The sequence below is a fragment of the Lonchura striata genome, chromosome 17 (assembly GCF_050655825.1).
Source record: "Lonchura striata isolate lonStrDom1 chromosome 17, ASM5065582v1, whole genome shotgun sequence".
Taxonomy (NCBI): domain Eukaryota; kingdom Metazoa; phylum Chordata; class Aves; order Passeriformes; family Estrildidae; genus Lonchura; species Lonchura striata.
The window spans coordinates 3,411,042-3,434,554 of record NC_140719.1 but is presented as its reverse complement, the minus strand read 5'-3'; the positions used below and the strand labels follow the sequence as shown (position 1 = coordinate 3,434,554).

Below are 23,513 nucleotides of genomic sequence, written 5' to 3'. Positions count from 1 at the left end.
CTGCTTGGAATGCCAGGAAATAACCACCAAACAGCCCAGAGCAGTGCCAGCTCCCTGCCATGTCCCCCCAGGTCCTGCCGCTGCTGTTTGCACACCTGAGCCTCTGCTTGTTGATTCTGGAGATCTGCCCTGTCACTGCTCTGCTCTCCAGGCAGTGATCTGTGTGTCCAGCAGGCTCGTGCTGTGCTGAAAGTCAGGCTTGGTGTGATTTCAGATCCTCACAGGCACTTCCCACCCTGATCTGTGTATGCTACAGGCTGTAAATTCAGTGCTGCCTGGAGGTTTGGAGGTAGAAAAGGTCTTTTATGTCCTGCTGTTAGACATGGTTGGGTGTAGATTGCTGATCCAGGTGGTGGCGGAAGGGATGTGATGCCACAAGGAAGCAAGAACTGGTGGATAAATGTGGTTTCCAGGTAGTTTGTTGCTCTCTAAAATGGAAATATTGTTGGATTGCTCAATGTGGGCTCAACAAAATCCTGGCTGGGTTGATGGGAAGGTTCCTGCTGGCTTCCCAGAGTGGATCCTTCTGTGGGGTTTGCTGCTTTCACCGATTTGTTACCAGAGTCGACCTGATTCTGAGGTGATGTTTAGATGAGAGACAAGGCAGAAATCCTTCCCTGGGAGGGTGGGTGACCCTGGCACAGGTGCCCAGAGCAGCTGTGGCTGCCCCTGGATCTCTGGCAGTGCCCAAGGCCAGGCTGGACAGGGCTGGAGCAGCCTGGGACAGTGGAAGGTGTCCCTGCCATGGCAGGGGTGGCACTGGGTGGGCTTTCAAGTCCCTTTAAACCCAAACCAATCTGTAATTTTGTCAGACATTTCATTTTTACCTCCTTGTATCTGTGGCACCAAATCAGAATTTTGGACTCTTTAAATAATAACTAAAATAAATAATGTTTTACACTTCCCTTAAATTTTGATCTAAGGAAAAACAAATGCTACTGACAGCCAGGCAAAACCAAGCAAGTTTCTCTGAGGCCCAGAAACTTTTGCCAGCTCCAGAAACAGAGACCAAGAGAATCCCAGAGGAGCTCCATCCCTGCTGGTGCTGGTTCAGGTGCTGCTGTTCTGCTCCCTCAGCAGGCAGAATTCCAGCAGAAGCCAGGCTGGAGCTCTGCAGTCAGTCAATAACTAAATATTCATAGGCTTGGCCTTGGCCTCCTTGATGTTTATTCATTTATGAAACTTCTGACAATGTGCTCTTTGGGCATGTTTGAAAATTTGCTGCCTCTGAGGAAGTTCTGAGAGTGAAAATGTGAGGGTTAGCAGAGGGGGGAGTGAGTCAGCCTTGTTTGCTTTCAGCTTCTGTCCTTCCTGCCTCCTTCCTGCTGTCCCCAGCGGCGCCCAGCACGAGCTGAGCTCCTGATGCTGTTCCTGGCTCTGCTGGCCCTCATTTCTTCCTTGCTCATTTTTCCTGCTGCTGTATTTTGTCAGGATTGGGGTTCTTTTTCCTCCTTAAGCCATTTTTGTTTTCTCTCCTTGACCTTTAAATCAGAAATAGCAGATTCCAGGGAGCTTGCTTTGAGCAAACAACTGAATATTGAGTTTCCAGAATGAGGGCTGTGTGAAAATCACGATCCACATTTATCCAGATATGAGAAGAGAGGGAAAGGGAGACTGTAAATAGGAAGAGCTGAATGATTTTACCTCAGCATTTGCTGTCACAGAACAAAGAGTAATTTAGGCTGAAGAAGATCTCCAAGACTATCATGTCCAAGCATTCCTCCAGCACTGCAAGGCCACCACTGCCCCATGTCCTCAGGTGCCACATCCACATGGCTTTTAAATCCTTCAAGGGATGGGGACTTTGGAGTCTCTTCAAGATATTTGCTGAAGAATTTTTCTTAAATTTCCACCCTGAGCCTGCCCTGGCCCAGCCTGAGCTGTTCCCTCTCCTCCTGTCCCTGTCCCTGGAGCAGAGCCCAACCCCCCGGCTGTCCCCTCCTGTCAGGAGCTGTGCAGAGCCACAAGGTCCCCCTGAGCCTCCTTTGCTCCAGGCTGAGCCCCTTCCCAGCTCTCTCAGCCTCTCCTGGGGCTCCAGCCCCTTCCCAGCTCTGTTCCCTTTTCTGGACACAATTCGGTGTCATCTGCAAACCAAAGCCACCCCTTGAAAGCTGCAGTAGACTTTGAAGTCTGGACACAGACAAATATCCTGGAAAAAAAGGGAGATGAAGTAAAAACCTTGTGGCTCCCTCACAGTTTTGGCATGAGCTGCAAAGTGACAAAGTCACTCAGGAGATTGTGGTTGTGGTAGCCAAGATGTAATGTTTCTCCTGGTCCTTCCAGTGATGTCACCTTGATGGGGACAGAAATCTCCTCTCCTGGGAGGACACCAAAAACCTTCCTCCATCCCAGAGAGCCCCTTCCCTCCCTGGGCTTTCATCTCCCCTCCTTGGCTGCAGTGTCTGGGGAAATGTCTGGGTTTGAAAAGACAGGAGTCTGTGAGGAAGGCAACAGCCTCCTGTGAAATGGAAAAGGTAAACCCCCTCCCTCCAAATTACCACAATTTCAAAATTAAAAGGCTCTCAGGCAAATATATGGGAATGGCAATAACAATTCTTTACTAGGAGAAAAACTAAATAAAAATAAAAAAATGTAATTAGTGCAAACAAAACTAGTGATGGAGTCAGAAACCTGACACCCTGAGGAGTCAGGGTGTTGGTAATAGTCCAGTGAAATGGTGGCTGCTCCTCCTGGAGTGGCAGATGGAATGCTGCTGGAGCAGGGATCTGGAGCAGGGTGGAGTTTTCTCTGAAGGTCTGGTGATGGAGTAGATGGGCCTGGTCTTCCTCTGGGAATTCAGCAGAGAAGAAGCTGCTCCTCTGGGAATCCATTGAAATGGCTGCCCTGGTGTCCCAAAAATTGCTGATTTTATGCAGGTAGGAGTGCTGGGCTCCTCCCTCTGGGTGGAGCATCTCACCATGGATGATGGAACTTTCCCAGCCATGCAGTGAGACATTCAATGGCCATTAACAGAAGATTCTCCCCGGAGGGAGACATTGTTCTTGGGAGAGATAAGAAAACTGCCCAACCTCCAACAGATGGCAATAGAATCCATGCTGATCTTACAAGCCAGGACAGGAAAGGACCCATTTTCAGCCAGCCATGGTCTCCTCATTCCCTGTCCTGAATCCTTCCCACATGGACCATCTGCCCTGAGCCGTTTCCCTCCTGGAGAAGCTGAGCACTTCCTTATTTACTGCGAGCCTTCATTTGCTCACTTCCAAACTGATCCATACATTTTTCTGTCAGTATCTTTAATTTCTTAAGGGCTTTTAGTAATTATTTGTGCTGGAGAGAGGCTCCCTCTACTTTAGTGGTATCTCCAGTGTCCTTTAGCCTCTCTGCTGGCACTTCAGTGGCATTAAACAGGACTGGTGCCAGTGCCAACATTTGGCATCACCCCCTTGGCCCTGTTATTCCCAGCTCAGTGTGGTGTCTTTTAACCTTAACTCACATTTAAAATCTCTTGCCTCTTTTTCTGTCTGTGTGATCCAATTTCTCCCAGAGCAAATTCTGATTATTTTAAGAGAATTTTTCACAGCAAATTCTGATTATTTTTTAAGAGTATTTTTCAGAGAATGTTATTTCTGCTGCTCAGAACCCTTGTCTGAAGCCCATTACATTTCTCTTGACTGCACCTCCCCTTCCCCACTGTCTCCAGAAGGAGAAGGAGCCAGGGCTGTCATCGAGGTGTAATTTCCAAACTCTTTTTTCTCATGGTCTGTCACCTTTTGCGTGTGTGTTCAGCCCCTGCATTTCAGGCTACAATTTTCCCTAGGAAATGAGAGTAATCCACATTTTCAGAGGTGTTCATGCATTCAGCACATCCTGGGCATCCACCCACCATTAGCTGAGCACAACTGAAAAGTAGCTCCTGAAATATCCAGGGCAATAATTTTCCTGTGTTTTATTATAACTTTTTGTGTGTGTGTGTGTCTTATTCTTTTATTCTGTGCCAATTTGGAGCTGTGAATACAGCAAATCATTTCTCAGGGTCAGCTTTTGTTTTAGTAGATGGTTCTTTTGCATCTCTGCAGGTTTTTTTTGTTACTTTCCCACTTATCCTTGACATTGGGGGGAAAAAAATATAATTATTATCGATGTTAATTAGCAAAAAATCCAGGGTCCCTCTGGTCTCCCTGATGTTACAAGAGCATGCCAGGCTCCTCTTGGTTCACTCTTAAATTGAGAAATTAAAGATTATTAAACCTGTGTAGCTGTCCTGAACCAAAAAAATCATGCAAATTTAATCCCTGGTATGGAAAACCATTAAAGATTCATAACTGCAATAAAACTGCCTAATCAAATTTGAATTTTTATTGTTTTGGTGCTGCAGGGAACTCTGTGCTCCTTGTTTGAGCAGCAAAATCCACTCCAGGGGACTCCTGATGGATCAGAAAGGTCTGGGAGATGATATTTGTGCACCTGAGTGGGTGTTTCTCCTGGCACTTTAGGCCCTGGCATAATTGCCCTCCCCTGTTTCCTTGGTAGCTGTAGGAACCCTGGTCACTGAGAATTTCAGACTTTCTGGCACTGACCCCCAGGAGAACACTGCATTGACCTGAGGCCGTGGGGAAGCTTCCAGAATGGAATGACAGAACTGGGATTGTGGGGGTGGAGTTTGGATAGAAGTGTGTGATACCACAGGGTGTAAAACTCAGAGTTTAAGGGTTTAGAATATAGTAACAGATATATAAAGCAAGATGGAGGTTTTAGGGTGGAGGCTGGTCCTTCTTCTTCACCTTCCTCTCCATTGGTTTTGGTGGTTTTGTGTAATTAGATGAAAAAATCCACATTGAGGGCATGGGTGGTTGGTTATTGGGTTAAAAGTAAAAATAATTTAATGTCATTTCTTACTTAGACAGTTTATCCTTAAAAGGCCTTGTAGCGAGAGATGGGGCTTCATTTTTTAGTTTGTTGGAGTGAAGTACTGCAGAACTCATGGTCTGTGAGACTTTAACGTAGATAAGAACTCATAAATATCTGAGTCCCAACAAGAAATATCATCTCCTGCTTTAATCCTGACCCTGGCAGAAAGGAAGCAAAGAATAGCCAGCAATTTTCTGACAGTGGATTTAAAGCTGACGGAGCTCAAAGGGAGCCTGAGATATTTCTGGAGCCCCATGGTTGGAAATGTGGTAATTTGTGTCATTTGCCTTCCCCTGGGATTCCTCCCTTCATACTTCTGGGATATTTTAAGTCACTTCCAACATAAACTATTGAACTTTATGGTGAAGAATGAGGCAAATCCCCTCAGGGTCCCTGGATGAAACTGAACATGGATCTGGATTCAGTGATCCTAAAGGCATTTTCCAACCCAAATGACTCCATGATGCTCTTGCTTTTTCCCCTCAGCACCACTCTGAGCATCCTTCCAGCCTCCCTGAGCCTCCTCTGTCCTTTGAGCAGAGGGAAGGGCAAACAGGAGCCCTTCTCTGGCTTCTCATTATTGCCAGCATTATTTTGTACAGCTCCATCCAGCCCCCCACATGATCTCCTCTCTAAATTTAACAGGCCTAATCTCTTCCATCTGTCCTCTCACAGGCACCTTCATCTGCCACTGATCATTTGTTTCACTTCTCTGGAACTTTTCTCTCCCTGTGTCTCCTTGCTGGCCAGGCAGAGAAGAAAATCCACGCTGTGTTTTGGTAGAGCTGAGCTGGGGTTAAGCAAAGATAGGAAAGGGCAGTTTCAAAAATGTGATTTATCAGGAACAGGGCGAATTGTGATATGGGAAGGAGGAGGAGCCCTGGATGCCCTGGGAGCACAGAGGAAGAGGATTTGGGATGAAGGGTGAAACACCAGCTCGGTGCTGTGTCTCAAACAAGGCCAGGCTGTCAGGGAAGCTCCAGGTTCCAGCAAAGGCCTTGCCCACAGAATGAAATTTCTTAGGGGAGGAAATAGGAGAGATGGAATGCAGCTGTCCCAGATGCTGCTGGGTGCTGGAGGCTGTGGTGAGACCCTCCCTGCTGCATGCAGAGATCTGAGGGTTGGGGCCACCACAGATGGCTCCTGGCCTCCCAGAGCATCAGCAGGGACTGATGGAGGCCTTGATGCTCTTTGGGGTTGGTCTGGTTGGTGGAGGAGTCTGGGCAGATCAGTCACAGACTGCTCCTCACTTGTGGCAAGCACATTTCTCTCCCTCTCAAGATTTTTCATAGAGGTGCACAGAGAGAAATGAAAGAGAAAACTATTTCTACTTCTGACCCTTGTTTTTTCTATGTGGAATGTGTTTGGATAATTGTTTAACTGGGGTGATGGCTTGGTTGGATTCTGGTGAGCATTGTTTGAGCCTGGTGGCCAATCCAACCCACCTGGAGCTGGGCTCTCAGAGAGGGTCACGAGTTGAGTTAGAGATAGAACTAGAGAAAGTAGTATGTAGTTTTAGTATCTTCCTTTTTATATAGTATATTAATGTATTATAGCATAGTTATAATAAAGAAATCATTCAGCCTTCTGAACTGAGTCAGACATCAGCATTTCTTCCCATTGGGTTTGCCTGCATTTACAATAGTCACTGGCTGCCAGCTTGAGGGATGATCTCCATCCAACAGCATTGTCCCTGGTCCCTCCAGTTGCTGCATCCCAATTTGGAGCTGGTTTAGAGTGGGCAGCACCTCCCTGCCAGGACAGGAAAGCGTTATTCCCAACTGGAAAGCTCCATGGACGTGCCAGGCTCAGTCCGCCCTGATTCCACAGGTGGGAGACCAGATCCTGGAGGTGAACGGCCGGAGCTTCCTGAGCATCCCCCACGACGAGGCCGTGAAGCTGCTCAAGTCCTCGCGCCACCTGATCATGACGGTGAAGGACATCGGGCGCCTGCCACACGCCCGCACCACCGTGGATGAAACCCGCTGGATCAGCAGCTCCCAGCTCGGGGAGACCCTGGTCAGCTCAGCAGGGTACGTGCCTGGGGTGTTGTTTTGGTTGGAAAAGCCAGGTGTCTGCTAGGGAAGGCAGGAGCCTCCCCTGAAATGGAAAATGTAAACCCCCTCCCTCTGAATTATTATAATTTTGAAATTAAGGGGCTCTCAGGTAAAGATGTAGGAATACGAATAACAGTTCTTTAACACGAAAATTAAAAATACAAATGCAATATGACAAACAAAAAAACCCAAACCATTGCCAGAGTCAGAGCAGCCCTGTCCCCTGTGGGTCAGGGAGTGGCTCAGCCCCATCCCAGGGGGGCTCAGCCCTCCTGCAGTGCCAGCTGTGCTTCTGCTGGAGCAGGATCCTGCACAAGGGGGGAGTTTTCCTTGGAGCTCCAGGGCTGGGGGAGATGGGCCTGGGCTCCTCTGGGAATGCAGGGGGAAGGAAGCTGCTCCTCTGGGAATGCAGGGGAAGGAAGCTGCTCCTCTGGGAATGCAGGGGGAAGAAAGCTGCTCCTCTGGGAATGCAGGGGGGAGAAAGCTGCTCCTCTGGGAATGCAGGGGGAAGAAAGCTGCTCCTCTGGGAATGCAGGGGGCAAAGGCTGCTGTGCTGTTCCCAGGTCAGATTGGATCCAGGTAGGAATGTTTGGCTCCTCCCCTGGGCAGAGCCTCTCCCCATGGGATGCTGGAATTTTCTCAGCCATGCAGGGACACTCAGTGGCCATGGACAGCAGATAATTAATAATTAATGGCCCATGAACAGCAGAGATCTCCTGAAGGGAGGATTGGCTGTGGGAGAGATAAAGAAAAGAGCCCAGTGAGCAGAGGAGAACTGCCCCAGCTCTGACAGATGGCAGTAGAGCACACACCCCCATTTCCAACCCAAAACAGGGGCTTTTTGGGGAGGTCTGCCAGCTCAGAGCCCCTGGGAGGGTGGGACCCCCATGGAGCTCCCCGTTCTGGGGTCTGGCTGAGTCAGGGAAGCAGCTCTGGTCTGTAGGGTGGAGCAGCTGTGGACAATGCTGTGCTGTCCAATATCACTGTTGAGTCAGGAACAGGAATGAAGGCAACACAACTCCATGCATTTTCAGAAGGCATAAAAGCTCCTTTATTACAAAACTTCACATTTTTATAAGCAACATCGTTCACCCAGAACCTGATTGGTTCTTAATAACACCTGTCACCCAACTGGTTAATTAGGAACAACACCATCTTTCCATAAACATCACGTAGAACATGTTCCACATGTTCACAAACACCAGGTGCAGAGACTTACAATAAGAATTGTTTTAATTCTTTTCTCTGAGCTCCTTATAGCTTTTCCCAGAACCATGCCTAGGGAAGTTATCTATTTCATTCTCTGACCAACTTGTCACATCCACAGTCCCTTCCCCTTCTCCCCTGCCAGAAGCTTTTGGTTCTTCAGGGAGGGGAGAAGGTGCCAGGTGCTGTGCCAGGTGACAAGTGACAGGCACTCAGTGCTAACTGATCTTCTCCCTCTTCACAGGGCAGTGGGTGACCATGCAATAGACGTGGCAGCCAGGGTAAGACATTCCTTGTGAAACTATCCCTGCTGATGTGGTTTATTTTCCGTGGGAGGGAGGGACCTGTGCTCCTGGTCACAGCAGGGATGCTGGTTTGGGATTTTAATGGGCCTTTCTCCTCCCCATGCTCTGTTGGCAGCTGTGACACAGTGGTGTCCCCTCTCCTGTGCCACTTCTAAGCACCTCTGGTGCCCTGCAGCCTTCATGGGCAAGGGGCAATGACCACCCACGGACTAGGACCATGGGGGTCCCTCCACCCTACAGAGGTGACCATGCCTGGCCTCAGGGTGGCTGTCTGTGAGCCCTGAGAGCTGCAGGGATCTGTCCCAGCCCGGGGCAGAGCTGAGCCAGCCCTCCCCACCTCACCAGGCACAGGGATTCACCCCGTGCTGTGCCTGCAGCCCTGTGCCAGCATCTTCTCCTTGCAAAGCACATTGCTTTTAAATGGAAATGAAGCAGGGAGGTTTCACAGGTGGCTCTCGCTGATAACAGCTTTGTACTCTTTGCTGGCAAAACATGTTCCCCAGCCTCAACTCCTCTCTGTCTCTGGGATAGTCAGGGTCTTGTCTGGTTCCACATCCCTGTGCCAGCTCTGCCTGAGAGGAAACACTAAGGACCTCCCATCAGAAATCCCTCTCAAAGGGAACAAGTCTTTCATCTGCAGCCAGGCTTGTCTCTCCCTGGGGCTCCTTTGGTTGCCAGTGGCTCTTTCTTCACTAGGGTCTGCTTCAAGCTGGCACTGGGGGCAAATGTGCCTTTTCCACAGGATGGGGAGCTGGCCTGTCTCCTGTGGCCCCAGTTCTGCCAGGGAGGAGCACAGCCTGGGATTAAATCACTGCCTGGTGGGGGACAGGGTCTCCACTTGCTGAAAAGGGATGGGAAATTCGACTGGTGATGCATGAACTCAGAGAATCAGAGTATCACAGAATATCCTGATCTGGAAGGGACCCCAAGGATCATCCAGTGCTGCTCCTGTCCCTACCCAGACCCCCAAAATCCCACCCTGAGCATCCCTGGCAGCGCTGGCCAAAGGCTCCTGGAGCTCTGGCAGCCTTGGGGCTGTGCCCATTCCCTGGGGAGCCTGAACAGTGCCAGCAGCTTTCCTGATTTCCTGCCCTGGTTCAGCTCCAGCTGTTCCCTGTCCCTGTCCCAGAGAGCAAAGCTCAGCTCCTCTGTTCTTGGCTCTGGAGTTACCCCAGCAAATGGTGACATTCAAAGGCTGATGGGGGGTACCTGGGGGTACTTTCCTCCTGTCATTCCCAAAATCCTCCTTCCAGTCTGGCTGCCAGCTCCCCTGCAGGCAGGGTGGCACACAGGCACACTGTGGGCTGGTGGCACAGCCCGGAGCAGGGCGCTCCTTGGTCCAGCCTGCACAGCCAGGCTGGCTCAGCAGAGCTCTGCCCTCCTTCCCACTGCCACCCCCTCGGTGCCCCAAGCCTGTCCCCTGTCCCCTGCAGCCCGTGTTCTACCGGGGGCTGGCCGGCTCGCAGGTGACCCTGAGCACCATGGTGAACCAGAGCCGAGTGATGCTGGAGGAGCAGGCACGGCACCTGCTCAACGAGCAGGAGCGGGCCACCATGGGCTACTACCTGGACGAGTACAAGGAGGGCAACATCTCCGTGGATGCTCTGGTCATGGCCCTCTTCGAGCTGCTCAACACACACGCCAAGGTGAGGCCCTGAGCAGGGCAGGGACAGCTCCTTGGGGCTGCTGGGCTGAGCAGAGTCACTACCACGCTGCAGGCATTGTCACCCTGTGGCCTGGTGCCTCCAAGGTGATCTGCTCAGGGAATGGGGAGGGCATGGGAGCCAAATCCACATTATCATGGAACCAGCTCGGAATTCCACCCTTGGTTTGTGTTGGAAGGGACTTTAAAAATCACCTTGTTCCACCCCTGCCATGGCAAGGACACCTCCCACTGTCCCAGGCTGCTCCCAGCCCTGTCCAGCCTGGCCTTGGGCACTGCCAGGGATCCAGGGCCATTCTGGGGGATGCAGGCTGGTGTGTCTGGTAACATTTAGGACCAAATTCCTGCATCACCTGCCAGTACATCCCATTGCCACTGCTGATGGTGGTGGGAGGGAGACCCCCAGCTTCCCGGGAATGTGACTGTGCTCCAACCCGGCTCTGGCTCTGTGTGCCTGGCCAGTTCTCGCTGCTCTCCGAGGTGCGGGGGGTGATCTCCCCACAAGACCTCGACCGTTTCGACAACCTGGTGCTGAAGAGGGAGATCGAGTCCATGAAGGCCCGGCAGCCCGCGGGGCCCAGCCCCGACTCCTACTCCATGATGTCCTACAGCGACACCGTCTCGTCCTCCAGCAGCCACTTCACTGCCACCACCGTCAGCTCGGCCCGGGTAGGTCCCTCCTGCCCCAGCCCTTCCTTTCAGCACCTCCTCCTGGCAACCCTACAGCAAGCTGCTTTCCCTGGAGTGCTGGAAAGCCATCTCACCCCACAGCCAGCCCTGCCCAGCTTCCCCCACGGCTCCCCCAGAGCTGAGATTTTTCTGGGTGCTCTGGGTGGTTTGTGGGTGATGCCATGGGGTGCTGGGTGTCTGTGCCGCTGACACTGGGGTGCTGCGTGTCCCTTGGATGCCTTGTGAGGGCTGCCCTAGAACAGAGACTAAATGGAGTTAAAGAAGAAAGTAGAGATTGATTAAAAGGCCTCGATAGATCCACATTGAGCAGCACCAGAGCCCAGCCAGGGCTGCACGCAAATGACCCAAAATGGTCCCAAAATGCACGAGCGCTCCCGGGGCTCTCCCTGGGATCAGTTCTGCTCCATTGGCACCTTGGAGTTCATTGTCCCATTCCAGCTCCAGCCCAGGCAGTCCCATCCTGCTTGTTTTTCTCTCTCCAGCCCACGCTGTTTGTGCTCCTGGGCTGAGATTTGGATCATTTGTCCTTGGTGCCCAGCTGGAGCAGGAATTGTTTTGTCTCCCTACTCTGTGCACAGAGCTCAGCCCCTGATATAAATCCCAGACCCACGGACTAAAGCAGCACAGAATCTGAAAATATAAAAGCCAAAACCTGAGGCATCACCTTCATCCCAGTGAGGGACAGAGCCTGCCTTGCTTCCAGAAATCCACTGGAGCTGCATCCCTGCAGAAATCCCAGCGATACCCACTGCCGTGCCATGCCTGCTGCTGTTCACCAGCTCTTAAATCAGCTCCTAAGGATGCTGGCTGCCTGCTCCCCATCCCAGTGGGAGCCACAGTGGCCAGGCAGCTGCATCCCAATCCCACCCACTCTCAGCACTCAGCAGCAGCAGCAGCACTCCCACGTCTCTGCCAGGCCCCTGTCGCACGCACCGTCTAATTAAGTTACTGTAATCACCTCAGACTGTGCAGGCACACAGCCCCCAAATTCATTTCCTCGCCATAAAATGCCTTTCATCATAAATGCATTAGTAACCCTGGAAATTAAACCCTTCATGGAAAGAAGCAGGAACAATGGGCTCTGTGCTCAGCGAGGAAAGCAGCCCACGCTGCTGGGATGGGGCTGTGGAGGGTCCCCCCAGCACAGCCTGTGGGGGAGAGGGGAGGGGGCTTTCCTGGGGCTCTGCCTGCCTGTGAGAGACCTCAGAGAGTGTCAGAGCATCAGAGCTGTGCTTTTGTCCTGTTAAATGCAGAAGTGCCCACAGGCACAGGCAACCTGTGCTCAGGTTGGGAGGGATTTCAGCGAGATCCTTTCTGGATCTGCATAAACAAAGTGAGTTTTGCTCTGCTCTCCAGGGAGCTGCTGGGAAAATTTTTCTGAGGGCTGGCACAGGTCTGCCAGCATTTTGTGGTGAGTGTGACACCCTGCTGTCATGCTGTGCCCATGCCTGGGGCTGTGCCACGTGTTCCAGGGGTGCCTCGTGCTCCTCAACACGTGCCAAGCGTGGCTGCCCAGGCCAGGGTGTGAGCAGTGGCACAGAGGGACACCAGGCTGCTGCTGTGGCACAGAGTGGGCACCACTGCTTTCAAAGCTTCCTTCAAGAGCACGTGTCCCTTGTGTCGGAATCTGAGGTATTGATAATTCCCAGATTGTAGAAAGTCTCTGTCTGTCAGCCCCGCTGCCAAAGCAGAAGCCATAATTGGTCTGTGCTGGTTTCCAGGTTGTTTATTCTGTTTATCTCTCACATGTTCTGCTGCCCTGCCCAGCTCTGTCCTGCAGGGCAGCGTGTGGGGCTCTGCCCTCAGTGGGATGTGACAAACATTAAATACCAGAAACTCCCTGGGCTGCATTTACAAGAACGTGCCAATATCTGTCACCTACGTTGGACAGTGTGTCCCCAGCCTGAACCAACAGAAAAATGCCAACACCACAGTGAGACATGGAGGGCATGAAGAAGGAGAAAAAGGACAAGGCACACCCAATTTCCTTCATTTTATCCCCTTTGAACTCCTAATCTAGAATCCTAAAATTTTACTTTTGCACCCGTGCTACACTTAATTGTTACTCATATCAAGCCCTCAGAGCTGGTAATTCATCCTGTAAGGTTGAAAACTCTTTTCCATGGCCAGAGATCACAGACAGTGTCTCTGGGGGCTCTGTCCAGGGGGGTTCCTGACCCCTGCCAGGGTCCCAGACCTGCCAGGGCAGCCAGAGGGAAGCTCTGGACTCCCACATCTTGTGCCACTGCAGGGCCTCCCTGGCCATGTGGCAGCTGTCCCCAGGGGTGGGAGAGCACGCCCTGCTCAGGGAATGGAGATGAGCCCATCCAGGATGATGGGAATGCTGCCTCTGGAGGTGGTTGTGCCGTCTTGCTGGAACAGCTGCCAAGCAAAGAGCACCAGCTCATGGTGGATGGGTGCTTGGGTGGCAGGACAGAGATGTGGGCAGGGCTCCCAAACTGTCCCCTCAGGCCCTGCTGCTGTGCCCTCCCCAGCACCCCTGGCAGGAGGGGCTCCCTGTAGCCCCCCCACCCCTCCCTGGCTGCAGTGGATGTGGGTTCTGGGTTGGGTTTGGGGAGGGGGTTTGCTCAGCTCTCTGCTTTGTCCTGCACCCTCCCTGAGGGTGCCTTTTCACTTTTGTGCTTGTTTTCCCCAGGAGCGGCTGCTGTGGCTCATCGACCTGATGGAGGTAGGGGCTGCAGTGCCTGGGGCAGGGCTGTGGCAGGGGAGGGACACAGCTCCTGCATGCCACCTCCTCTCACCCACCTCTGCTGCTGTCTCTGCACAGAGCAGCTCCTTCCCGCAGTCCTTGGTGCTGCAGGGCACACAAGGCTCAGTTCAAACCATCCCAGCTGGAGCTGAGTGCCAGGGACACCTCAGGGATGGGGTTTTGGAGGGAGCAGCAGAGCTGGAGCCTGGCAGACCCCACACTGCCCTCCCTGTCCTGCCTGCTGCTGGGCTGTGTGGGTGTGGGCACCCTGGCTAAACACCAGTAGAAAATCATGGAGTGGTTTGGGTTGAGGGACCTTTAAAGCTCATCTAATTCAGCTGCCCTGCAGTGAGCAGAGACATCTTCAGCTAGACCAAGGTGCTCAGAGCCCTGTCCAAGCTGGCCTTGGATGTTTCCAGGAGGGACAGCCACAGCTTCTCTGGACACCCTGAGCCAGGGCCTCCCTACCCTTGTTATAAAACACATCTTCCTTCTATCTGATGTAAACTGACCCTCTCTTAGTTTAAAATCATTCCCCTTCATGTTATCACAACAAGATCAGTTAAAAAATCTGTTGTGAAATGGTGGACATGAAAATGTTCATGTTCACAATTTCACGAAATGGCACAACAAGGTCCTTGCAGAGCCTCCCCTTGTCCAGGCTGAGCAGCCCCAGCCCTCTCACGGCTGCTCACATCCCTGCACACATCCTCAGCATGGGGGAGAATTTTCCTCATGGGCCTTGGGTGTGCTGCAGTTCAGGGGGTCAGTGCACGTGGACTGTGTGTGAGAAATGCTCACCCAGCCGTGGAGGGGCTGGGCAGGGCTGTGGGACAGCCCCAGGAGCCCCTGTGCCATCCCAGAGCCCCTGGCTGGGGCAGGCTGAGGGAAGCTGCAGCTCCAGGGTGTGGAGCTCATTCCCTGCTGCTGTCCTGGAGGAAATCCCAGGGTCAGGAGAGCCCAGAGAGCCAAGGATGGGACCCAGGGGCTGCATCCCTGGGGGAATGGCTCTTACCCAGCAGAGGATGCCATGGCTTTCCCAGCTGGAGTTTGTCCCAGCCCGTGGGACACAGATCCTCTGGCTTTGGGACTGCAGTGACACCAGAGCAGGCCACCTGTCCCATGGCTTGGTGAGGGGACTTCACCAAAAACCAGCAGGGTGGGGCTGTAATTCCATGAAGGAATGCTTGAGGGATGCTTGGCAATGAGCCCGTGTTTGCTGGTGCTCAGGCACTGTCTGGGTGTCACCAGCACCTCCTGGAACCGCTGGGACCCGGGGTGAGTGCTGCAGGGCAGAGATCAGCTGCAGACTGCAATAATCAGCTGCAGCCTGTCTGACCAGAGCAGTGGGGACTCCTGATTGTTCTGCCCTTCCCTTTGTCCCTGCCTCCTGCCCAGCCCTCAGTGTTGGGATGAAGGAGTGGATATCCCTGTGGGCTCTCCTCTCCACCACCTCCTTGCAAAGCTGCTGCCATCCAGAGGTGCCTTCTCCTCCCAGGGCTGGTCCAGCTCCCTGGGATATCCCACGTGGAGCATTCCCACGTGCTGGGAAATGCTCCTCTCAGAGGCTGAGGGTAAGCACAGAGTGAAACCACCGTGTGGATGTCATTCTGCATGCTTAGAGCCCCTAAAATCTGGGGCAGAGGCCTGTGGCTCCTCCATCCCTGTGGCTGCATTCCAGAGTGGGCAATGGAAGGGAAGAGAGGAGGGAAGTCAGGCTTATCCCAGGCTGGGGCAGTTGTTCAAAACTGACAGGAGTATCTCAGCGAAGCTCTCATTAGCACTGACTGGAAATTAGGCACTGATTTGGAGCTGAGAGGTTAATTAGAAGTTGGGCTGTGTTCCCCAGGGGGGTGGCAGTTTCTCCACTCTTTAATCTGCAAATGAAAACTGTCTTCATGGCTGAAGGATGCTCTGCAGCTCCATCACTCCTGCTGGGGACTCTGTTTCGGATAAGAAGGACAAACATTTCCCAGCTGCTCTGAGGAGGGGCTGGAAGGGCCTCACCTGGCCCCACTTACCATGAGGAACTGGAAAATAGATTGGGTAGAGGAGCAGGAGGGATCAGCCTTCACAATACTCACTTTTCAGGGCAGTAGCTTCTGTGAGTCTTTCAAGGGAAATCTAGGAAGGCACAGCCTCGAAATAGCCAATTCCTGAAAGCAAATGTGCTTAAAAGTCATCATGTTTTATGGCCCAGAGCAATCACTGTTTAATTGCCTTTGCCCTCTGAAGAAGTGAGCTTGAGTAAAGCAAATCTGCAGCCAGAGGTGCCCTGAGGAGGAGCAGCAGCATCAGTGTCCCTGGCTGGGGGCACAGAGCTGGAGTGGCACTGGGGGGCACAGGGACAGCTGCTGTGCCCCCCCAGTGTCTGCAGAGCCACAGCTCAGGATAGATTGGACCTTGCAGCGAGGCCAGGGCTGGGACATGGCCTGTGAAGGGCACAGGGCTGGGGGAAATGGCCCTGGCAGGTTTTGGGGGGCATCAGGCAGATTATTCCCATTTCAGGAGTGACACAGCTGTGACAGTCTGGCTGCTGCCAGGCAAAGCTCCCAGAGCAGCTGGGGCTGCCCTGGATCCCTGGCAGGCTGGATGGGGCTGGGAGCAGCCTGGGACAGTGGGAGGTGTCCCTGCCATGGCATTGGATGGGTTTTAAAGTCCTTTCCAACCCAAATTCTTCTGTGATTCTCTTTGAAAAGCCCCCTGCCCTTATGTTGGAATAATGGAGGATGAAACCACCCCGTGCCACAGGAAGGTTTCCCAAGCCAGCCCTTTACCTGTCACTGCCTAAACAAGCTGTTTCTTTGTGTTCTCATTCTCCAGAGCTCCTTCAGAAGCCACAGGGATAAAAGCACTTTACATCAATGTTTTTGCTGCATCTCTAATGGTCTTAATTGTCTCCCGTGTCTATTTTGGGATTCGAACATCTCCCAGGCACAGCAGCAGCCTCCAGCAGCTGGGGGAGACGCAGATGCACCAGCGTTTCAGCTAATCAGCTGTTTACCCTGCAATAAATAGCAGGCACTTAAACACAAACTGTGCCTGCCCCATCCCAACAGCCCTGCCAGCGTGCCAGGAGCCGAGCTCAGCCTCCCTGGGCAGCAGCAGCCACCAGGGAGAGGAGGCTGAGGCTGGGTTTGCCCCCAGGGAAGCTGGGCAGGGTCCCCCCTGGCAGAGGATTCCCTCAGCAGGGCTGGGCACAGCTCCCCGGGGCAGAGCTGCACCCCCAGCCCCGCCGTGCCCCACTCCTGACTTGGCCAGGTTTGCTCTGCTTGGCTGCACCCGTGGCCTCTCCCTGTGCCCATCCCCACTGGCAGATTCCCACAGGAAATCCCTTCTGGATTCCTGGAGCTGTGATCTCCTCAGAACTGTGCTGTGGCATTTCCTGGTGACGTTTTTGGACTCATAAAACAGTGGCAGCATCTTCTCCTTGCATCTGAGACCCGCTGCTCTGGGTTGTGGGGGAGGAGAGTTTTAAATTTCTATTGTCCTTCCTCTGGGGGAGAAAAAAATATGGTATTGAACCTGCAGCCCTCAGGGCTGGCTCCTTCCCTCCTTCCCTCCTTCCAGCTGATTTGGGCCTAGAGGAGCTCAGCCCAGTGTGTCAGGTCCTCAGCATGCTCTGAGCACATTCCTTAGCTTGGGAGAGCCTGTATCCCAGCAAAGGCACCCCAAGGAGGCAAAAACCTCTGGGTCAGGCTGGCCCTGCGTGGGGAGGGTTTGGGGCACCCCTCTGCCCATCCCCTGGCACTGTGCTGGCTGCTGCTGCTGCTGTGCCATGGTTCTCTCTTCCTTCTGTGCCCCCAGAACACGTCAGAGCTGGAGGGAGCTGGGGACTGCCACCAGAGCAGCATCAACACCCTGCCAGATGTGTCCCTGGTAAGGCCCTGCACGAGCTGGGTGGGAGCAGGAGGCAAACTGGGGGTGCTGGGTCGTGCCCCAGCTGCAGCAGCGGGGCTGTACCAACCCCCAGGGGATATTGTTGTTCCCAGGGCAGTCACTGACCACAGCTCTGCTGGTGGGTCCAGGAGGATTATTCTGGCTGGCTGGATAGGAGCAGCCTTGTGCAAAGCAGAGCAAAGCTTGGGTGGGTTGTTCTGTGTTGGATTATGCCCTTTTCTGGCCCACATGTGGGGCAACTGAGAGGCATTTTAAAAACTTTTATTCCATTTTCAGGCTCATGTGAAGGGTGACACAATACAGATGTTATAATTCATGCCATCACCAATTATTTCCTAATTACAATAGATTATAAGCATTTCTTGGCCTGTCAGGTGCTCTGCAGCTGTGCTCATTTGTGAGTTGTAGTCTCACTGTCAGAAGGTCAGGAAGGTGTTTGTGTGGCACTCTCAGGTCAGGAAGGTGTTTCTATAACAATCAGCTTGTCTTGGTTTGAAAAGGAAAACCAGTGAGAAGCTCCAAGTCAGAAGTACAATTTATTAAGAAAAGGGAACAAAGAACCAAATATATACAATAGCACAAAAGAAGAACCACTGACAGAGTCAGAGATACAACCTGACACTTGCTGGCTGGGACGGTGGTGGCAGATGTGGTTCTGTCCCAGCAGTGCCCCTGTAGACTGATGGAGTTTCCCTCTGGAGGTCCAGTGCAGAGAAGTTCTCAGCTGTTCCTCTTGGAAGAGGGGATCTCCTTGCTGTCTGCACAACCCCGTTATATCCTTGATGGCATCGTTTGGCTCCTCCCTCTGGGCGGAGCATCTCACAAGAGAATGCTGTGATCTTCTCAGCCATGTGGCTGAAAGAACAGGTCCTCCTGGAGGGACTCATCTCCGAGTCACGAGATAAAGAAAGGAAGGGATTGCAGCTGGAGGTGGTAATGGAATACACCCCAATATTATAACCTAGGACACAGCTCCTTTAGCCATGGTCACTGTGAGGAGATGAAGATGCACTGAACCTGGCCGTGGTCTCCTACAAACTTGTGCTTGCTTTGGCAGGATGATCTCTCCTCCTTCCCAGAGGAACCACCCAACTTCAAGCCCCCTCCTCCTCCATCAGCCCCCCAGACCCTGGACCCCTCCTCTGCCCAGCACCGGCTGCCGGGGAAGGACAAGCCCAAGCGCCCCTCCTCCGAGTCCTCCCAGTCCGGCCTTTTCTTCGTGGCCCCCCGAAACCCCTCTCCCCCTGCCAACCCCCCTGAGAAGGACACGGTCAGCGTCACCTCCACGGCCTCCACGTCCACCGAGGACTCAGCCCCCGGCGCCATCTACGCCACCATCTCCCCGTCGTCGGCGCGCGGCTCCCGCCGGCCGGCCGACACCCCGCTCTCCCTGCTGGGCCAGCACCCCATCGGGCCCTTCCCCAGGGTGCAGTCGCCCACCAGGCTGAAGAGCCCATCCCCAGAGGGGCCTCAGAGCCCCCCGTCCCCCTGCCCTCCCCCTCCGCCCGCGCACCCCGCGCCCCCTCCCCCGGACAAGGGCAGCCCCCAGGCCAACCAGCATTTCATCATGGTGGAGGTGCACCAGCCCAACAGCGAGCCCGATGTCAACGAAGTGAGGCCCCTGCCCCAGGCCAGAGGTGGGTGGCACCTGAGCAGCTGGAGAAAACCGTCCCTGCGGTGTTGGGAGGGAGAAAAACGGGACAGGACACTGATCTCGAGGTTACAGGTCTCGTGATGGATCTCTGGGGCCAAAAGTTGGAGCATCTCTCTTATGGAGAGTGGGGGAGCTGGGGGTGCTCACCTGGACAGGAGAAGCTCCAGGCAGAGCTCAGAGCCCTTGCAGGGCCTGAAGGGGCTCCAGGAGAGCTGGAGAGGGACTGGGGACTAGGGATGGAGGGACAGGACACAGGGAATGGCTCCCAGTGCCAGAGGGCAGGGATGGATGGGAGATTGGGAATTGGGAATTGTTCCCTGGGAGGGTGGGCAGGCCCTGGCACAGGGTGCCCAGAGCAGCTGTGGCTGCCCCTGGATCCCTGGCAGTGCCCAAGGCCAGGCTGGACAGGGCTGGGAGCAGCCTGGGACAGCGGGAGGTGTCCCTGCCATGGCAGGGGTGGCACTGGATGGGATTCAAGGTCCTTTCTAACCCAGGCCATTCTGTGACCTCAAGGACCAGAAATAACTCTGGCCTTTTCCCATTAACTGTGCATTTTGGGAGGGAAAAAAAATCTAATTATGCCCACATTTAGCTAGGGAATCCCGTTTATCCCAGGTAAAAGAAGTGGAGGTGAGGGAGCAGTGTGTGGGGCCCATGGGTCCCTTGGACATGGGGAGGGAGGAGGGGTCCCAGGGGGTCCCGGGAGCTTTCAGAGGTGGAGAGGGGAGGAGGATCCACGGGAATCTTGGACATGGAGAGGGAAGAGGGGCCCCAGGGGAATCTCAGGATCCCTTGGAGATGGAAAGAAAAGAGGGATTAAAAGGGGGTGTCTGGGACATGGAGAGGGAAGGGGGATCCAGGGGGGCTCCTGGAGAGGGAAGGGGGATCCAGGGGGTTCCTGGAGGAGAGGGAAGGGGGATCCAGGGGTTCCTGGAGGAGAGGGAAGGGGGATCCAGGGGTTCCTGGAGGAGAGGGAAGGGGGATCCAGGGGGTCATGGAGGATAGGTAATGGGGATCCAGGGGGTCATGGAGGATAGGTAATGGGGATCCAGGGGTTCCTGGAGGATAGGTAATGGGGATCCCGGGCAGTCCCGGGTCCCGGAGCGTTCCCGGCCCCCCCGCGCGGGGCAGCGACACGAGTGGTCATGTCGCCCTCGTGTGGCACAGCGCTGTCACTGCAGCCAGCCCGTTGCCCGCAGGTTGATGCGTTGCAGTAAATGCAGCGCCGCGGGTGCAGTAAATGCAGCGCCGCGGATGCAGTAAATGCAGCGCCGCGGATGCATTAAAATGCCGCGCCCTGGGTGCATTAAATGCAGCGTCGCCGCTGCTCCTGACAATTCCAGCCTCCATCTGCACTTGTTCTTCATCCTCAAAGGGCAGAAAGCTTCTACATGGCAGCACCTCTTCACTTGGCTTGGTCCTTGTCTCCTCCCAGACTCTGCTGTGGAGTGTGGGCTGCATAAACTGGCCTCCATCACTCTCTCCCTCCATCCCAGTTTGGGATCTGGTTTGGATTCCAGACCAAAGTTTGAGGCCATTTGTCTCTGGATGCTGCCTGTGCACAGCTCTGCTCTTCTGACAGTGGGGTGCAGCGAGGTTGGGGTCAATCCCTTCTCCCGGGAAACAGGGACAGGATAAGAGGAGATGGCCTCAGGCTGTGCCAGGGCAGATTCACGATGGATATTGGGAAAATCTCTTCACTGAAAGAGTGGTCAGGCATTGGGAGAGGCTCCCACAGCAGCGGTGGAGATCCTGTCCCAGAAAGAATCTAAAAGCTGGGTAGATGTGGCACTTGGGGACATGGCTTTGAAGTGACCTTGACAGTGCTGGTCTTGTGGTTGGACTCGCTGCTCTGAGAGGCCTTTTCCCACCCCAGCAGTTCCATGGCTCTGCAGGGCTGTGATTGGCAACGCTGCTGTGCAGCCCCGGAGTGAATCCCAGGGAGGCTGCCCAGCGCTGGCGGCGGGAGCTGCCGTGCCCAGCAGAGATGGAGAGGGGCCGCTAACGCCGCGTCTCTCCCCAGCCTCCACGCTCTCCCAGCTGTCGGACAGCGGGCAGACCCTCAGCGAGGACAGCGGGGTGGACATCGGGGAGGCCGAGACGAGCGGCAAGGACAAGAGCCGGCAGCCAGGCCCCGGGAAAAGCCGGAGCCCCAAGGAGGCCGTGAGGAGCGAGGGGGCGGCAGAAGGGGCCTCCAAGCCGGTGAGGGGAGCCTGGGGTGCTGCTCTGTGCCCCGCTGCCTTGGCCAGCCCGTTCCCCCCCTCTGCCCGCAGGCAGCGACCGCTGTCTGTGCTCAGCTGGGCTGTGTCTCCTCTCTGCTGAGGCCAGTCAGTTCTCTGGGGGGCTGAGCTGTGGGGAAAGGGGTCAGGAGTGGCTGAGAGGAGCACTGTAAGGCTGATTGACTCCATCCTGGGTAAATCCCATCCCTCCCAAGGCCAGCCAGCAGCTACCTGGGGCATGGGAGAATTCCTGGCTCTAAAGGGACATCCACAAGCTGCATGAGTGAAGTCACCCAAAGGGAAGGTGGCAGTGGGTGTCAGACATAACTCAGAGGCTTTCTGGTGGTGGTGAAGCTGAGGGACACAAGCAGGCAGGCAGAGAGCTGCTCTTCTCCTTCCCAAACCCTTCCAGACCTGCCCAGAGTTGGGATTTTAGACCTGTCAGGAGTCAGAAAGCACCTGCAGGGCTGTGTGTGTCCCTCTGTGGTGGCAGCCAGTGTCCCTGCCTGCTGTGGGGCCCTGGCCGAGGGAGCACAGCTGGCACACGGTGTCCAGGCCCCTTTGGCAGTGCTGCCATCTGTCCCCACAGCCTGGGCTCCTGGAGCCCACGTCGTGTCTGATCCGGGTGTCCAAGAGCGCTCCCACCTTGGGCATCGCCATCGAGGGCGGCGCGAACACGCGGCAGCCGCTGCCCCGCATCGTCACCATCCAGGTAGGGCGGGCTGGCAGGGGGCAGCTCCGGGCACTCCCAGCCCTCTCCTCCCTGGGCAGGCTGGGGAAAGCCCTGCAGCTGTGGCCAGGGGGATTTTGGGGGCCTGCACCTCCCCAGGCACCGTTCCACGGTGTCTGTGTCCCGTGGATGATCCCATCCCAGAACACACCTCCTGGGAGCCGGCTGTGTGCTCCAGACATCTCCGAGGGGATCAGGGCAGCCCTGAAAGCTTGGCTGCTGGCTCCAGATGTCTGGAAACTGCCAGACAGAGGATTGAGGAGGGGGGATGGTGGATGGAAGCCAGGGGACTGAGCCCTCTGGAGCTGTCTCCCTGTTTGCTGTTTACTTGGGGCAAAATTCAAGTTATTTACAACAAAAAAAAGCAGAGCCAACTCTGCCTTGGTTATTCTTGGCCATCTCAGCTGGCGTCATGCTCCAGGAGCAAGCAGGGGGCAAGCCAGCTTCATCCCCTCTCTCCAAAAAAGTGAACTATTTCACATCCATCACGTCAGATATGAAATATCTCCCAGTTTTTTCCCTCCTGCTTGATGCAGGGAGTGGTGGGAACATGAGGGGAACACGAGCTGACGCCTCTCTCTCCTGCAGCGGGGGGGCTCGGCGCACAACTGCGGGAAGCTGAAGGTGGGACACGTCATTTTGGAGGTGAACGGCACAGGGCTGCGGGGCAAGGAGCACCGGGAAGCCGCCCGCATCATCGCCGAGGCCTTTAAGCTGAAGGACAAGGACTACATCGATTTCCTGGTCACAGAATTCAACGTGGCCCTTTAGGAGCGGGGTTCGGGCAGCGCCGGGGATGGGGATGAGGGATGGCCCCAGGTGGGACAGCCCGCGCCGCCCCGCACATGCAGACACCCCCAGCTTGTCCCCAAATGTCCCCACGCCCGCTGCAGGCTCCCTGCCTGGGTAGGGCAGGCTGAGAACGGGCACATCCCTCCCAGTTTCCATCCCTGTCCTCTCCGGGGTGAGAATATCCTCTCCCCCTCAGCCAGGCTGCGAGCGGGGCAGGAGGGCGGCACGGTCTGGGTGTCCCTGCTGTCATTTGAGTGCCACACACAGAGCAAGGGGGGCCCGTGGCTCGGGATGGAGGGAGCGTCAGGGGGTTGCTGCTCCTTTGGGTGGTCCCCAAGGTGCCCAGGTGCGTGGTACCAGCCACGGGGGGGATGCAGAGAGAGCGACCGGAGGCCTTGTAAATTGCTGGCAATGTTGTTGTATTTATATATACAGAGCTTGTGCTTTTAATTTTTCAATAAATCTATCAGGGTAGAAAAAAGGCTGCGCTTGGGGGGTGCTTTGGGGTGGGATGAGGGGGTAGGAAGGGATAGGGATGCCAGGATATTTTCCCTGGTATCCTGGGAGCTTCCCAGGGTGGCAGGGTGGGTGGGAGTGCAGTGGTGGTGGTGGTGAGGGGATGCTCTATGTCAGCCCCATCCCATCCTTGACCCATCCAGTCCTTTTTCCCATCCTATACCATGCCCAGACCTATCCCCATTTCATTCCATCCTACCTC

At 54.7% G+C, this 23,513-nt stretch overlaps 1 protein-coding gene and 1 long non-coding RNA gene across 5 annotated transcripts in view; both read left to right on the top strand.

Annotated features, from left to right (window-relative positions):
- The window catches only part of WHRN (whirlin), a 52,137-nt gene extending 28,858 nt beyond the window's left edge, over positions 1 to 23,279 (top strand). For all 4 annotated transcript variants that reach the window (XM_077787816.2, XM_077787815.2, XM_021548085.3 and 1 more), the window contains 10 exons: positions 6,700 to 6,902; positions 8,377 to 8,413; positions 9,871 to 10,083; positions 10,563 to 10,769; positions 13,447 to 13,479; positions 17,308 to 17,379; positions 18,458 to 19,037; positions 21,078 to 21,256; positions 21,863 to 21,985; positions 22,592 to 23,279. In XM_077787816.2, coding sequence (XP_077643942.2) covers positions 6,700 to 6,902; positions 8,377 to 8,413; positions 9,871 to 10,083; positions 10,563 to 10,769; positions 13,447 to 13,479; positions 17,308 to 17,379; positions 18,458 to 19,037; positions 21,078 to 21,256; positions 21,863 to 21,985; positions 22,592 to 22,774 — 1,830 coding nt within the window. In that variant the 3' untranslated portion in view covers positions 22,775 to 23,279. The remainder of the gene's footprint in view (positions 1 to 6,699; positions 6,903 to 8,376; positions 8,414 to 9,870; positions 10,084 to 10,562; positions 10,770 to 13,446; positions 13,480 to 17,307; positions 17,380 to 18,457; positions 19,038 to 21,077; positions 21,257 to 21,862; positions 21,986 to 22,591) is intronic.
- LOC110480267 (uncharacterized) overlaps positions 1 to 23,513 on the top strand; it is a 219,012-nt gene that overhangs the window by 85,137 nt on the left and 110,362 nt on the right. The window lies entirely within an intron of this gene.